We start from the raw sequence: 14,354 nt of genomic DNA, 5'->3' as shown, positions 1-14,354 counted from the left end.
TGGGTGCTGAGGACCAGCCTGTGGTGTCAGCGAAGCCAAGGAGCAGCTCTGCGGCCACTGGAGGAAGGATGTCCCAAGCAACTGCCTCACTTCCAAGGCTTAGCTGGCTGGGGGACGCTGCTCGCGGAGAGAGCGGCCGGCTCCTGCACTGCGTGGGACAAGCCCACGAATGGCAAAACCGCGTGCCGGCGGGCGCCTTTCGCCAGCACGCGGCGTGACGCTGCACGCAGACACTTCCCCAACCGCGGCAGCGTACAAGCAATGTTCACACACCGACTGTGCCGCACCGCTTGGGATCCCACACACGTGCTGCACCGCTGTTAACCACAGGCAAAGCCTGCCTGCAATACCGAAAGCTTGTTCAGGCATCCACCCTAAAGCCATCCTTGCGGAGAACTGGGGTGCTTTAAGCTAAAAAAGGGAAACTGGGTTGGTTTTTTTCCCTGATGAAGCCTTGCACTGGAGGGCTCGGTATCTTACCATAACCTGCCTACACAGACCTATTCCTTGTTGCCGTACTGCCAACTTCTACAGATGATGCTGGCAAAGCCCATAGCATTCTTCTGCAAGCCAGTTTGTTCTGGGAGAGATTCAGCATTATCATCTACGGAATAACAACCTCCAGGGCTACTGCTATTGTGTCGCTGGTACTGCAGCAATCTAAAAGAGCCCCAGTCACAACCCATAACCCCACCATGCAGGGTGCTGTACGGAAAACCCAGGTGTGCCTTGTTCTTCCTCAAATTCCCATGGAGATCCCTGGGAGTGTTGCTAGTTAAGTGAAGTAGATCAGCGCTCCAGACATACATACATACATGCACACCAAGCAAGAAGAGATGCAAACTGAAATATTAAGCTGCCAAGTGGTTGTTAAAAACCGTGTCCTGCTTTGACAAACCATGCAGGGATGCACGTACGTGACTGCACAGGGAACAGGCTCCACGTACGGAGGATTAGGCTGTATGACCTGTAGCTCAAAGCATTAAGCATGATTAGACTTGCGATCAGCGGCGTAACTCAAGCACATGCTCCCCTACACAGACTGCTTTTGTGAACGCAAAAGCTGAGGTTGCTCCCCTGGCTTTTGCTATTGGACGAGGATGCGCGGTGAGCACGACTGCAGCCCTGTGCGCGCTCGACGGTGATTCGCTCCCCTACAGCAAGGAACGAGGCAACGCTATTGCAAGAAAGCCTAAGCTGGAAAGGGCTCTCTGCCACCCACTGTAAACCTCTTCCGACACGTCAACGCTGTGAAGCTGATGAGCAAAAATAACTCTTTTATTAGTGCGTCTCAGTGAAGGAGTCATCCATTCACTTTATGAATGCAACCAAAATAAAGGTTACCCCTCCCCCCCCAAATCCAACCAAGTGCTGAAGCTTTGACGTCCAACACGTGTAGCTCCTGTCTTTGATCTCAGTTCCAAACTGGGATCCTGCTCCTCTTTTTGCCGAGCTCTCCAGAGGAAACGAGACCGGGGTACGCGCCCCCTGCGCCAGCTTTGCCCGCTCCCCGACCGCGCCAGGCTGTGGTTTTACACCAGTCCCACCGCCGCCTTGGCCCCCTTCCTCCTGCGGGTCCTGCACTAACCGCCGCGCTCCCCCCGGAGACCTTGCGGAGAGCCCACAGATGTGCGGGGAACAAGGTCCCCCTGTTCCCAGCTACTAGCTAGCCCCTAGAGAGGGGAACTACCTTCTAACGCGGGGGGAGGAAAAAAAAATCAGTAGTTCACTGAGTTCATTTTAATCTGGTTAGCGTTTGCCAAGCTGATTACTGCAAAGCCAGTTAAAACCTTAATCGCAGCTATAAAGACGCTGAACTCTTGTGCACAACGCAGAGCCGCTGGGGGCTGCTTTCTGCTTTTAATTAAGAAAAAAAAAAAAGAGACGAGAAAAAGGTTACCAAAATGTTTAGCCTTTGTTTTATTGAGTTACAACAAATGAGCAACAAGTTAGAAAAGTTGGATTTATTCAAACTCCCTAGCATTATAATTGTGCAGTGTACTGAAATATGGGCATGTTTTCAAAAAACAGCTAGTCAGAGTAACACGTCACCCAGGTCTCACCCGCGCTTCCTTGTACACACACGTACACACGCGCCTCATTTTTCTTCATACATGCACGCACAGACACCCCCACACAAAGAAAATTAGCACTATTTGAAAAAAAGTGCACTCGGGAATCTAGAACTGATCTAAAAATTTAGTGGCAAGGGTTAATCAGGAATCTCTTTTGTGCGCTACAATACCTAAAGCCGGAGGGCAGACTTTGTTTATATTGTCCATCTTTGTACCAACCAAAGAAACGCAAACAAGTTCAGCTCATGAAGCATCTTGATTTCCTCACTGCAACCCCTTTGGGGATTGTACTGCATGTTTAAACAAAAAGTGCTAAAAAAAAAAAAGGCATTCTAGCAAGATTTTCAGAGAACCATGGCCTGTGCTGGTTTGTGAGAAGTGAAGGACAGGAGCTGGATAAGCCTTGCTTCATAGGAGCACAGAAAAGCAGAGATTCAAATACTTCAACTGGTAGCAGATGGCCATAAAACAAAACAAAAAGCCTCGAAACATCCCCTCGCCCCCAACTAAGCCAGAACAACCCCTTCGCTGGGGTGGGAACCTGGGACCAGGCGCCGATCTGCACCCAAGGGATTCCAAACGTTTCCGAAAACACTTCAAAAAAAGCCTCCTCTCCCCACAAAACACACCTCCCTCCCCCAAACCAATCCAAAAATTTTGCAGCAGCGTGATATGCAAGAATAACTTGCCCCCATTAAAAAGTTAACAAAATTTCCACATTGTACAAATTTGTTCCAGTACAGGAAGAGGCTGGGCAGGAAAGTGGGTGGGAGAGGATGCAAAGGAGAAACCTATATACAAGGATCCTTTTTCTCTCTCTCTCTCTCTTTTTTTGTAATGCAGTAGTAGGACTTTGGCACTATGAACAGTCCCATGATGATGCTCCACAAGAGAATCTCTCGCTGTGCCTCCGCGAGCGTGGTTTGAGACTTGGGAGTTGCAACACACTATCTCACCCCAGGCAGAAAAATAGATTTTTCTTCTATTTCCAAACAGCGTTTCCCCTTCATTGGCAGGACAGTGCAGCTGATCAGAACCCCTGGAAAAATTAAAAAAGAAACATCGCATTTAAAGGCAGGCTGAACAACTGCTTGAGCTGCCAACTGACAGCATTTCCCTGCGCATGCAGCGGCGCTGAATTTTCTCTTAACCATACCTTGAAGCTTACTCATTTCTCAGCTTGACCCTGCAGTAGGGCACCAGATGTTTTGTTGCATACAACACTCAACTAATACATCCCCACAGATTTCTAACAGGGATACACAGCCCAGCCCGGACTCTCTGCTGGTTCATTATGACCCTATAAATTGCACAAATCTTCACGGTTGTTCAAAGATGGTTTCATGCACATGGGCTGGAAGCAGCTACTTTGTGAGGAGGAACAGACAGTGCTAAAAGCAAGAAGACTACAGGTCCTTCTTCGACCATAAATCCTCTATACGGCATTTTCGCGTGGTTTTAAAAATGAATTAAACAAACCTCAAGATAATGGAAAAAAATCATACGCCTCTGTGCTGCGCAGAGCGACTCGGGAGCTCTCCCATGATTCTGGCACCAACGGGAAGGCTGCCCCAGGGACCGGCGATTAAAAACCCCCTCGAATACTCGCCCGCCTCCCCGCGCACCCAGCCCTCCGCGCGGCTCAGACGGGGACACGCGCCCAGGGCTCTGCAGCAGCGACGTGTCCCCGCGCGCTCCTCCCCGTCGCGGGGAGCGCGAGCTCACGCTGGAGCTGCCGGCAGCAGCACGAGCGACGTCTCCCGCGCCAAGGCTTACAGAAACCCGAGCTAACCAAGCGCTTCGTGGCCCCCGTTCACGTTGCTGCTCCGCTACCCGCAGCGAAGCAGCGAGCTCCGGCATCCGCCGCTCGGAAAGCAAAGCAGTCGAGGCCAGCGAAAGGGCACGGGCTCGCGCGCACACGTACAGCAAAGAGCCTCCGGGCCCTGCAGGCTTTTCTCGCCCCTTCGCCTTCATCCCAGCTCATCGGCAATTTCTAATTGCTGTACCGAGCGTCGCTTCCTCCCCCATCTGGCTTCGTTGCTTTAGAGGCTGGGGCTCCGACGCGCCTCGCTGACTTTAGGGGAAACGGCGCCGCCGCTGCTTCGCGACGCCCGCGGAACAGCCTCGGCCAACCCGGTGAAAATCCCACGCCGGCTTCAGCCTGGAGCCCAGCAACGGGAAGAGGCACTACAGCTGGCTCTAAGGATGAAACCCTAAACCACAAGAAAAGCAAGAACTTGGGCAGAAAGGGAGGGAAAGCCCGGAGCTGTTAGCGCTTACCAATTTCAGACGCTGAGGAATGTGTTAGGCCACGTGAGAAACGGGTGATCTCAGCGCCTGCCGCGGTCCAAAAGGAGCAAAGGCACCAAGAAGGCCCAGACAACCTTTGATGCTTGGTGCAACACTTACGTAAGGAGCAAGGAGTAACTTTTTGAGGACTTTTTATTGCATGCAACTCTCGGATGTGTTTTTTTTTTTCCTTTGGGCCAAGGTGGAGGTCATGGGAACAACTCTAAAAAAGAAAGTTGATGTTGGGAAGAAGTGTACATTTCTGAGAAGAAAAAGCTCTGCTCTAAAGAAATACTGGTCTTGGGAAAACTCCCCTGGGGGACAGCGCTGTGAAGAAAGAGAGCAGCAACTGCCAACCACTCTGGCATTCGCCATTCCCACTCTCGTGCTGAGCTGCAATTTGCTGCGTTTAATTTCGGACCAATTTCTGACTGTCTGGCTTGCACAAACAGTGACAACAGACCTGATTTTGAGTCACGCTGCCGGAAGGCAGGAGTACTACTATTGATGGAAATGGAGCTACAACACGGTATTGACATGATGAGAAGGATGGGGAGCTTTGGTACGAGCGCACGGAGCGCTTTTAGTGATGACTTCAATGCATCTTATAGGAGCCAGCCACATCTTGAAGGCCTTGGTACCTTATGGAGACACTTCTTGCAGGCTTATTGTTTAAGGAACATGATCCCATTGTGGAGTTAACCTGATTTTACCAATAACTTCAAACAGGCAGAAACAGACTCTAACAGATACTTTTATTAGTCTATGGCTGGTATTTCATAGTGTTGAGCAAACTCTGCTCTCATCAAGGTCAGGCGGTGGGAAAACTCCCCAGCCTCAGCAGCAGCAGGATGTGGTGAACACAGATCAGTTCTGAAAAGTCCCATTTCCTAAGGCATCGTGTCCAGTAAGGCTATAATAAAGTACTACCTAATAAGTTCAGAAACTCCTAAAACTACATGCCTGGGCTAAGAGCGACCTGAGAAGCTCTGGAACGGTTCAAGTTTTACAGAAGCTACATCTGAACTCAGCCAATGACAAAAATTGAACAGAGAATAACGCTCTCTTTAAAGTACATACATCAAGCTGAGAAGCCAGCAACACCATGGATATCAAAGGACCACATCTGTGCATGATGTCAAGTCGAGCAACAGCTTCATGTAATGACTACAGCTGCACCAAAGCCCAGATGAGAAGTCCCCTGTTGGCTCTTCAGGACTTTGCAGTACTTCTTATCTGAGGCCAGGACAGCAACACGGCCCCCTGTACAGCACTGAGGACTCCAATGTTAGGAAAATCACTTTTATGGGAGAATATAACACATGGCAAGTTGCCAACTCAGCAAAAACAGGCTCTCCTTCAGGTCCCTCTGCTTTTGAGTCCTACCACAGGCTCTCATTTAAGATAACCACTGGTTATCTTAACATTGAAATTATGGTTAAAAATTAGGTAAGATGGCCACGCTTCACCAAAACAAGAGCGATGGCTTAGGCTGGAGGGAATGGGCAGCCTGTTTAATGCCTGCTTGAGACTGCCCGGAGCTGGCAGCAGGGATTTTTCCAAGGTTCCCATCGGTGGCAGGGTACAAAGCTCCGAGCTTTTGCTCCAACACGCCTGCTGCAGAGCCTCCAGTACAGTCACCAGGAAAAGGGAAGGGAAAACAAAATTGATAACAGACTTCTGTCAGGGCCCCAGGCCAGCGTGCTAAGAAAGGGGTGAAGAGCAGAAGGCAAAATGACCCCCTAGCCTTAATCTACACCGTGAAAGCCTCGCTCCAGTGCATCTCTTCTCAGGAGGCGTATTTTAAAATCAGCCATTTGAAAACACATCAAAAAGATGAAGTGGTGAAAGCTTAACCCCGATCAAAGCTTTTATTAGAATTCCTTTCGGAGCACGCTCAAACACCTCACGGCAGTGGAGCTTTACGGCCGGTGCCTGCGCTAGGGCTCCAAGTCAGAAGCTTCTGACCACAGCACACCCTATGCCGCTCACTGGCACTAAAAACACAGGCACCAAACTTATGCTGCTGGAACAGGCTTGCAACAGAGCTTGGTTTCACAGTACAAAGCATTTGCAAAAAATAATGGTTTAATAAGGTAATCTCACTCTCTCCTAGCCTCCTACCCCGTTCCCAGTCCTAGCCCATGGCATGCTGCCTCTCCTCCATTACGTTAGTACAAAAATTCATAGCTGGAACAGGGAACTGATCTGGAATAACAATCCCCGGGGGAAAGGGGGAGAATCCTACAGTGCGTTTTTCTTTTGTTGCTAATTTGTTTTTAAAAGCCAGATCAATTCCTAGCACTACTTTCGGATGTAGCTTCAGAAACAGTGACGGCACCCCAAAGAGAGCAGCATGCTATGAGGTCGGAAGAAGACACCTCTCGATGTCACTCCCATGTCCTTCCTCCTTCAAGCTCCGTGTTTGCTGCTCAGGTAACATGCACCCTGTTCCTTAGGCTCGTAGCTACCAACTTCCATGAGCTTAATGCAGGACAAAGCATCATACAGCAGTCTGAAAATACTCTGCAGTACAGATGCTGTGACATTTCTCAAAATTAAAGTCTATACAACTTGTAGGTCAAAAATAAAACCACTGGAGTGTTTCCCTTTTAAATGTGGAGAAAACATTCAGGAGGCTTTTGGATAAGGAGAAATCGGAGTGCTCTAGGCTAGCCAGGATGGCTTGCAAGGAAAAACTGCACTGTCACAACATTTAACGGTTCAACTCAAGTACTGCAAAGCTGCAACACTAAAAGTCTTTAGTGCAGGTGCAGAGGAACTCTTGTCAGTTGTGGCTTGTGTGTGTGTGTTTGTTAGAGTATAATATACTTCAGTATTTTTGCTTATTAGATATCAGAGAACTATTAATTATTTCTAAAGTAAGCGTTGTCTGTGTTTGTTAACACATTGTGTGGCATTTTCTGTTGGATAATTCCTAGCTTGAGCAGACTCCAGTGTAGGAGAGACAAATTTAGATCTCAGTTATACCAAGCATAAAACATTAAAGGCTCCAGTGAACTCAATTCAACAGACAATTCAAAAAAAAGCGATGGTGCTTGCTCTGGAATTACACCTGCCTAACCGTGATCAGAAACAGGCTTCAGCTCTCCAAATACAACATCCTCTTGCATTCTGAGAGACTGCATAAACCCCCTCCAGAAAACCCCTGCAGCCTGTTTTTAAATTCAGGCTCCTGTGAAGAGCTGCTAAAACACCCATGCGGCTTAGTCTGGGGCATTTCCTAAACCTCTACCGCGAGCAAGCCGAACAAAGCAAGGCTGGAGAGAGTTCTCACCTGCAGGAGGAAGACAGCACATTTGCATGAGCCCCTCCAGTCCCCACTTTTTTTTTTTTTTTTTGCTTGTTGTTGCATAAAGAAACATCCTTGTCCGGGACCCTTCCCCCAGCAACCTTCTTCTCTGAGCAAGTCAGGATGCTGCAAAGGCTTGACCCAGAGTGCACAAATAGCTAGAGCCCCTATTCACAGGAGATCAGTGATCTGTCAGCAAGATGGACATTACTAACCAGAATTACCTACTATTTCTTGGCATGGCTCAACTAATATATTTTACATCAAGCTCTGCAGACATTGCACTGGTCATTTAAAGGCAAAAAGTTCAGGGTTTATCACTTACTCCAGTTAAGTTCTGCCTTATCCAGAACCTGACCCACAAGGGGATGAGAAACAAAGCAAACAGTGCTAACTGCTCCCCTGCTGAGCAGGTACTTAAATTTGCAACCAGGATGGGTCTCCCTTGTGTTTGAGCATCCAGCAGGTGCAAGCATCTGGCAAGGATGGGCTCCTGGGACTGACACTGCAAAGGGGCTACTGGATACTGGGAGCACAACCAGACTGAGGCAGGCTCAGAGTAACAGGGCAGCAGCAGCGTTACCTGTCTATACGTGGGAATTGTCTCCAGATATACTTTCAGAATCAAAGTCTGCCAGTTCTGCCTGGCCTTCAGGTGCTGTTTGACTCCAGCTATCCGTACAGTCCGATGCAGCATCATCCTCACCCACTGTCACCTCCACCCAGTTCACATCTGCCGGCTCCTCGTTCTCCTCGCTGCCATGGCCGTCGTGGCTGTTGCACTCCAACCTGTCCGTGCTCTCTGCCTGATTGCCCAACAAAGAGTCTTTCAGTGGTTCACAGTCTCTTTTTGATCTCACAACTAGTTTCCCCCCGTTCTCTTCATTTAGTTTTTTATGCTCCTGGTAATGCTGCCGAGACACCTCGTTACCATTCTTTGGGCTCTCAATGTGTTTTGACCCCCTTTTCTGGTTTTGCTCATTATAACCATCAGCAACATACTGCTGTTGGTACTGATCAATCCATTTAAGCGACCCCGTTCTTAGTGATGACCGGTTTTCCTTGAACCAGCGAACAATTTCAGTTCTTGAGAGCCCAGTTTGAGATGCTAACTGGTCATACTCCTGGGGTGATGGCCACTGGGTTCTCGCAAATGTGCTTTTCAGTAGATGAATCTGCTCTTGGGTTTTTTTATTAAACGTGGCAGAGGACCCAGATAAAGAGCCAGGCAGCTGAGAGCTGTTCAGCAGTTCTGCCTGGCTTATTGCACCATTTTGGGTTCCTTGATCTTTAATTTTTCTGTATGACCCCATCGAGTCCAAAACAGCTTGCTCCATACTGTCCCTTATCTTCCTCCGCTCGGAGAACCACGAATCAATCTCCCTCCTACTCAGTTTAGTTTCCACTCGAAGCCTGTCCAGTTCTCCTTGGGTTGGAAAAGAGCATCTTAGGAAACTCTCTTCAAGGACTCTAAGCTGCTCCTGGGTTTTCTCTTTAAATCTATGAGGTGTAAAATCTGCATATGGGTGGAATGAACGGCAAGGTCGACCAGCTGAAGTCACTATTTGATCTTTTGCCAAAGAGTCATTATTCACATGCACAACGCCCCGTTGACTTCTGTACCTGTGGTCACTGAACCACTTCTTGATCTCACTCCTGGAGAGACCTGTCATCTCTATCAGCCGGTAGATTTCTGCATCATCAGGAAACTGGCTTGCCATAAAACTGGCCTTCAGTTCTGCTATCTGCTCCTTTGTCTTTTTTCGCTCACTTGCTGGAGTCAGTGGTGCAGCAGTCAGCTTGGCAGGAATCTCGGGCACCTGAACAACATGTGGACGTTTGGCCTCCGGGATATTTGACAAGGTCTGTATTGTTCTCTTTTGCCCCTGATTAGGAGCAACAGCAAGTGTAATTGGTGAACAAGAAACTGTTGAACCATTTGACACCGGAGTCAAAACCAGACCGGTTTGGCCCAGTATCTGACAAGGCAAAGCTGTCTGGATAATAGGCTGGGGCATTTTTGCAGTTGTCAAAGGAGCTGGTAGCACAGTAATGGTTTGGGGAACTGCCTGGATAGTACCATTAAACATCTTTTTTCTTGCCTCCTCCACTTCTTCTGGAGACCAACTTATACCATGCTTCAGACGCTGAGTAGCGAACCAGATTCGGATTTGCTCCTCTGGATGTTTTGACGCTGCTGTCAACCATGACAACTCTGCTTGTGTTGGGTAAGGAAATTTATTAAAGGAGTTGATCATGGTTGCATTAGTGTCCAGTGCAGAGTTATATTTGGTACTGTTCAGAGGTACCGGGACCTTGGGGACAAGGTTAATATTTGGTGGTAGCTGTACAGAGGGCATAACGTGAGCTAACACATCGTGGAGAAGGTCTCCATTTATACAAGCAATAGCTTCAGTAGCTTCAGTTATGATGCGAGGGAGAGTCCCGTCCATGTGGTTTTCCATAAGTCCCTCTTCTGGCTTTTTGGGACCCTTCTTGGTTTCCGCTTTAGGCTTTCCCAATTTCATCACTGGGGTTTTACTTGCACTAATCGCCCCACGAAGCGAGTCATCACACTCTGCATTTTCTAACCCACTGCTAGCGACAGCGACATTGTTGGTGGTGGTCTCGATAGACTGCTCTAAAACAGTTTGATTATTGCGCTTTATTAATTTCAATTTAAAATTACTCTCTCCTGGGTGATATTTTGTATTGTGGTCAGATAGGGAATCGTATTTTTTGGTTGTGAAGTTACATTCAGCACAGACATACAGGGGGTTGAGAATGACGTTTGGATGCTGAGTGTCAACATGCTCTGTAAATTCATTTAAGTTTTGTGTTGAGTAAGGGCAGTATTTACATTCGTAACCACCCTGGGGTTTCTTAGATTGATTTTCAGCTGGGGGCTTTGCCTCAATGACTTCACAGTCTTTTACCGAGCTTTCTGCAGGCCAGCTTTTTTTAGCGTCCTGCTGCGGTGCGGCAGTCCTCTTTTCTTTAGGAGCTCCTATGCCCTCAGCAGCTTCCTGCTCCACTACTTCAGAAGTTCGCACCATACACGGAGTTGTTGACTTTCTTTTGCTAGCCATGGCAGCCGTTTGCAGTGCGCTAATGTCCCAAATGGTGACTTTCTGGCAGAGGCAGCAATAAATGGGGAAGTTCTCGCAAATGACTCCAACCTCCCGGGATTGTTACACTCTACTTCGTTTAATAAAGCATTTCAGCGCCGGCTGCGACCATCAGCTTCAACAGCAAACCTGCTGGCTCCATGACACCTGTGAAACAAAGCACATGGCATTAGGCATCGATCTCTAAAGCACGTATTTAGCACAAAGTCGCAATTCAAGACATGCTTTTACAGCACCAGTCTGGACAATGCTGAGCTCTTCCGCCCACCCCAATAAACTTAAGGGGCAAAAATCTGCCCACAAAGAATAAAAGCAGTGGATAAGTTGCAACAAAGCATACCACAGGTAGAAAATGGCTTTGAAACAAATAAGATCATCAGACATTGGATTTTAATCCCTACTAGCCAGTCAAAACATCTAGTTGTGAAAGAAAGACACTGCTATAAATACTGTATCTTTTCTTAGAAGCTGCAGTTTCTATTAATTATTATTTTGAAGCCTGCAGATTTGGAATTGAACGTGATTTATATTAAATTTAATTACTTCTCACAGTCACCTACCTTTTAAATATGTCTACTAAATGATTGTGGCTATCAATGCTGGGCAATTTCTAAATAAAGCTATAGGGCCCTGTCTTAATTGTAAAACAGGAGTCAGAAAGAAGAGTTAATACAAATCAACAGTTTCAAAGTGCTGTCTTGACTTGAGGTGGGTTCAAAGAGATAAATGCCAGTCAGCTATGACAGGTGTCTACAGACCTACTACAAGTTTCCTAAAGGCATCGCTTTTCACTGAATATTGATGAAGGTAGCCTTCAGATTCCTTTTCCCTTTCTCTGTCCTGCTGATATTTTCATCAAGTCCTATTCTGTGTACTTGACTCCTTACAAAATTAAAAAAAAAAAAATCTGTTTTTAAGTACGATTTACATGTTAAAGCACTTTTGGAGGCTCCCAAATATAAGCATTTTGTAAAAATAGCATTTTAAAGAAGATGCGACCTCCACACCAGTCAGCAAAACAACAGAAAGTACGTAAGTTGTGTTAGGACCAAATCATGCTCATCAGGTGTGTGTGTGGGAATTTGTCATGACTGTTTTGTCTATCAAAATTGATGACACTAAGTTTCACCTGCAAAAAACCCAGAAATTGTTAAAAGGACAAAAACATCTCTGAATCTGTCTTATGCTTGGAAATACCAGTTGATCTTCAGAGATGCTGAGGAACTTAACTCCTCTCAAAACCAAGAGGAGTTGCATATGTCCAGCATTGCCTGGAAGTGAGGTCAACTTAAAAACAAACAAACAAATCCAGCCAAAGAACAGACCCCCCCCCCCCCCAAAAAAAAAAAAAAAAAAAAAAGAAAGAAAAAGAAAAAAGAAAAACCCCAAAACACATAAGCAAAAATAATAAAACAGCAACCTCCAAATTTTAGTCTTGCTTTCTCACGTCATTTAGACTAACCACAGTTCACTGGTATTGACTCCAATGGGTTCTCACTGGCATAACATATGGAAAAATGAAAAGCTCTACTCAAATTTGAACTGAGAGAGTTTCTTTAATGCTTATTAATGGATTAAGAAATAGTATTGAAACGGCTTATAAATGCTGTTACATTTCCACTGGTTCAGCTAATGAATACTGGGACAGTGCAGGTCACCCAAGCAGAGTCGTTTCCCTCATATTTCCCTCATTTACCATCAGGTCTCTCTGCTAGGTGCTTGGGGCACATAGAGGCTTGAGCCAGTGCGGAACGAAGCCATCCCAGCTGGGGAGCAAGGCATCATGCAGAGAGCCCAGCACAGCTGTACTTAGCAAGCTGCTTTCCCCCAAAGTGCTGATTTTAACCCATAAATCAGACTTTCAACACCATGGCAAAGGGAGGTCTTTGCTCCCTGTCAAAGTAGATGTACCAACACTGTCCAAAAGCAGTTGATCCAGCACATTCCCTACAACAGATGTACTGCCTGTGAAGTGCTCTGGACACATCAATCAGCTCCACGCCATCTGGGCAGGAAATCCCACCTGTGCCAGGTTCACAACACAGTCACTGTAGCATTGACCTGAACAGGCACACCAGCTGCTTCCCAGTGTTTCTAGGAACAAAGATTTGCTGGATCCTCAAGACTGATAAAGCTGCAGCCTCAAGCTAAAAGCTGCCAACTGCAGCAAAGATGATGCAGCTCTGGAAACAGCTGGTGGAGCACCAAGTCTCCTCTCCTACCCATCGTGGCCATCAGTGGGACGTGCCCTTCAGCGAAATGCCTCTTTGGCGAGATGCCTTTTCTAATCAATCCTTGATGACTCTTGATCAGGAAGGGTCTGGGTTTGTAATGTTTCCAGGCCTGATGGGAAACTCATCCTTCCCACTCAAAGAGCCCCTGGGATGGCAGGGGAGTGAGAGGGGACAGGCCCCAGGAGTTACAAACTGGAGGAAGATGGGAAGTGGAGATAAGTGAAATAAGGGGAGAAGACCTATATTCATTTCAGTAGAAGCCCATTCAATTGAGGAATCAGTTAGAAATCCTGCATCTGATCAAACACAGAATTTCTCACTGCGAAGTCTATAAGTGACGAGCTGCAGGAACCTGGCTTCGGCATTTCTGCTGCCACTGAGCTTCAGGGCTCCCCGGGAGCCGGCTGGAGGCTGCAGCTGCCAAACCAAACGGCTGTGGCCTGGGCAGGGAGTCTGGTGGAGAAGAGCTGGGGAAGGTGGGGGACAGACAGCTGGCTGCCCTTCCAAGTGAGAACCGTGCTCCTTTCCATGGGAGCAATGCTGATTTGCCTGGAAAAAACACGAGCTTTTGCTCCTACCACCATTTTCAGATTCTGGTGTCCACCAGCTGGCATTACTTGCAAGTCACCTGCAGGACCACTTCACAGCTCAGCTGATACAATGACCACACTAGTTTTAAAACTGTAGATCACAAACAACAACAACAACACGCAGCCTTGAGTTTCCACTATCTCCTTTTCTCTTGTAATAAGCAAGGAGATGAGCAGGGGAACAAACAAGAGCCTGGTTTTCTATGGATTTGTGCTGACTGACCTTTAAATTGGATTACACCGAATATTCTCTATTATTTCCATATATTCCTTCAAAATTCCGCTCTGTTTCCCCTCACAATCTTCCTCCCACAGAGTCCTTTGGCTGCGATCTATGGCTTACTGTGTTGGGCTGTAGATGGGATAAGGAGTTATTAGAGACAAATACGCGACTATCCAAACTCTGGGTCCTCCATCCTCCTGACCATCCATTTTTATGAAACTTGCAGAAAATTAATTATCTTTGAAACATCTGCCCCTGTATGAGATCTGGTCAAAATTGGTCAAAAGGTCAGAGAAGGGGGCAGAAATAAACTGCATCACCCTGGCTGCTGTCAGAAACCATGGTAAGTGTAACCAGGTTGCCTAAATGTACCTTGCAGATCACAAAGCACTTGTGATTTTTACAGACAAGGGAAGGGAGGCACAAGGCAGAGTCCCGGGAAAGGGCGGCAGAGACGAGACCAGAGCTTCAGCTCCTCTCACTGCTGCTGTGCTGCTCTACG

At 47.3% G+C, this 14,354-nt stretch overlaps 1 protein-coding gene across 3 annotated transcripts in view; it reads right to left on the bottom strand.

The window, feature by feature from the left end:
• Window positions 1–1,896: 1,896 nt before the first annotated feature.
• Window positions 1,897–14,354, bottom strand: part of ZHX2 (zinc fingers and homeoboxes 2) — a 70,989-nt gene continuing 58,531 nt past the window's right edge. The window contains exons 3-5 of one of the 3 annotated variants that reach the window (XR_009957716.1): window positions 8,261–10,952; window positions 4,000–4,288; window positions 1,897–3,114 (exon numbers count right to left, since the gene is read on the bottom strand). Coding sequence is in view for 2 of the 3 variants with exons in the window: in XM_062570583.1 (XP_062426567.1) it covers window positions 8,265–10,766 (2,502 nt within the window). In the remaining variant the exon portion in view is untranslated. Of the gene's footprint in view, window positions 3,115–3,999; window positions 4,289–4,320; window positions 4,588–8,260; window positions 10,953–14,354 lie in introns of those variants that run through there. The other 2 variants (XM_062570583.1, XM_062570584.1) reach the window with 2 other exon arrangements.

This window comes from Rhea pennata, chromosome 2 (genome assembly GCF_028389875.1).
Source record: "Rhea pennata isolate bPtePen1 chromosome 2, bPtePen1.pri, whole genome shotgun sequence".
Classification (NCBI taxonomy): Eukaryota; Metazoa; Chordata; class Aves; order Rheiformes; family Rheidae; genus Rhea; species Rhea pennata.
This window is presented reverse-complemented; position numbering and strand designations above follow the sequence as displayed.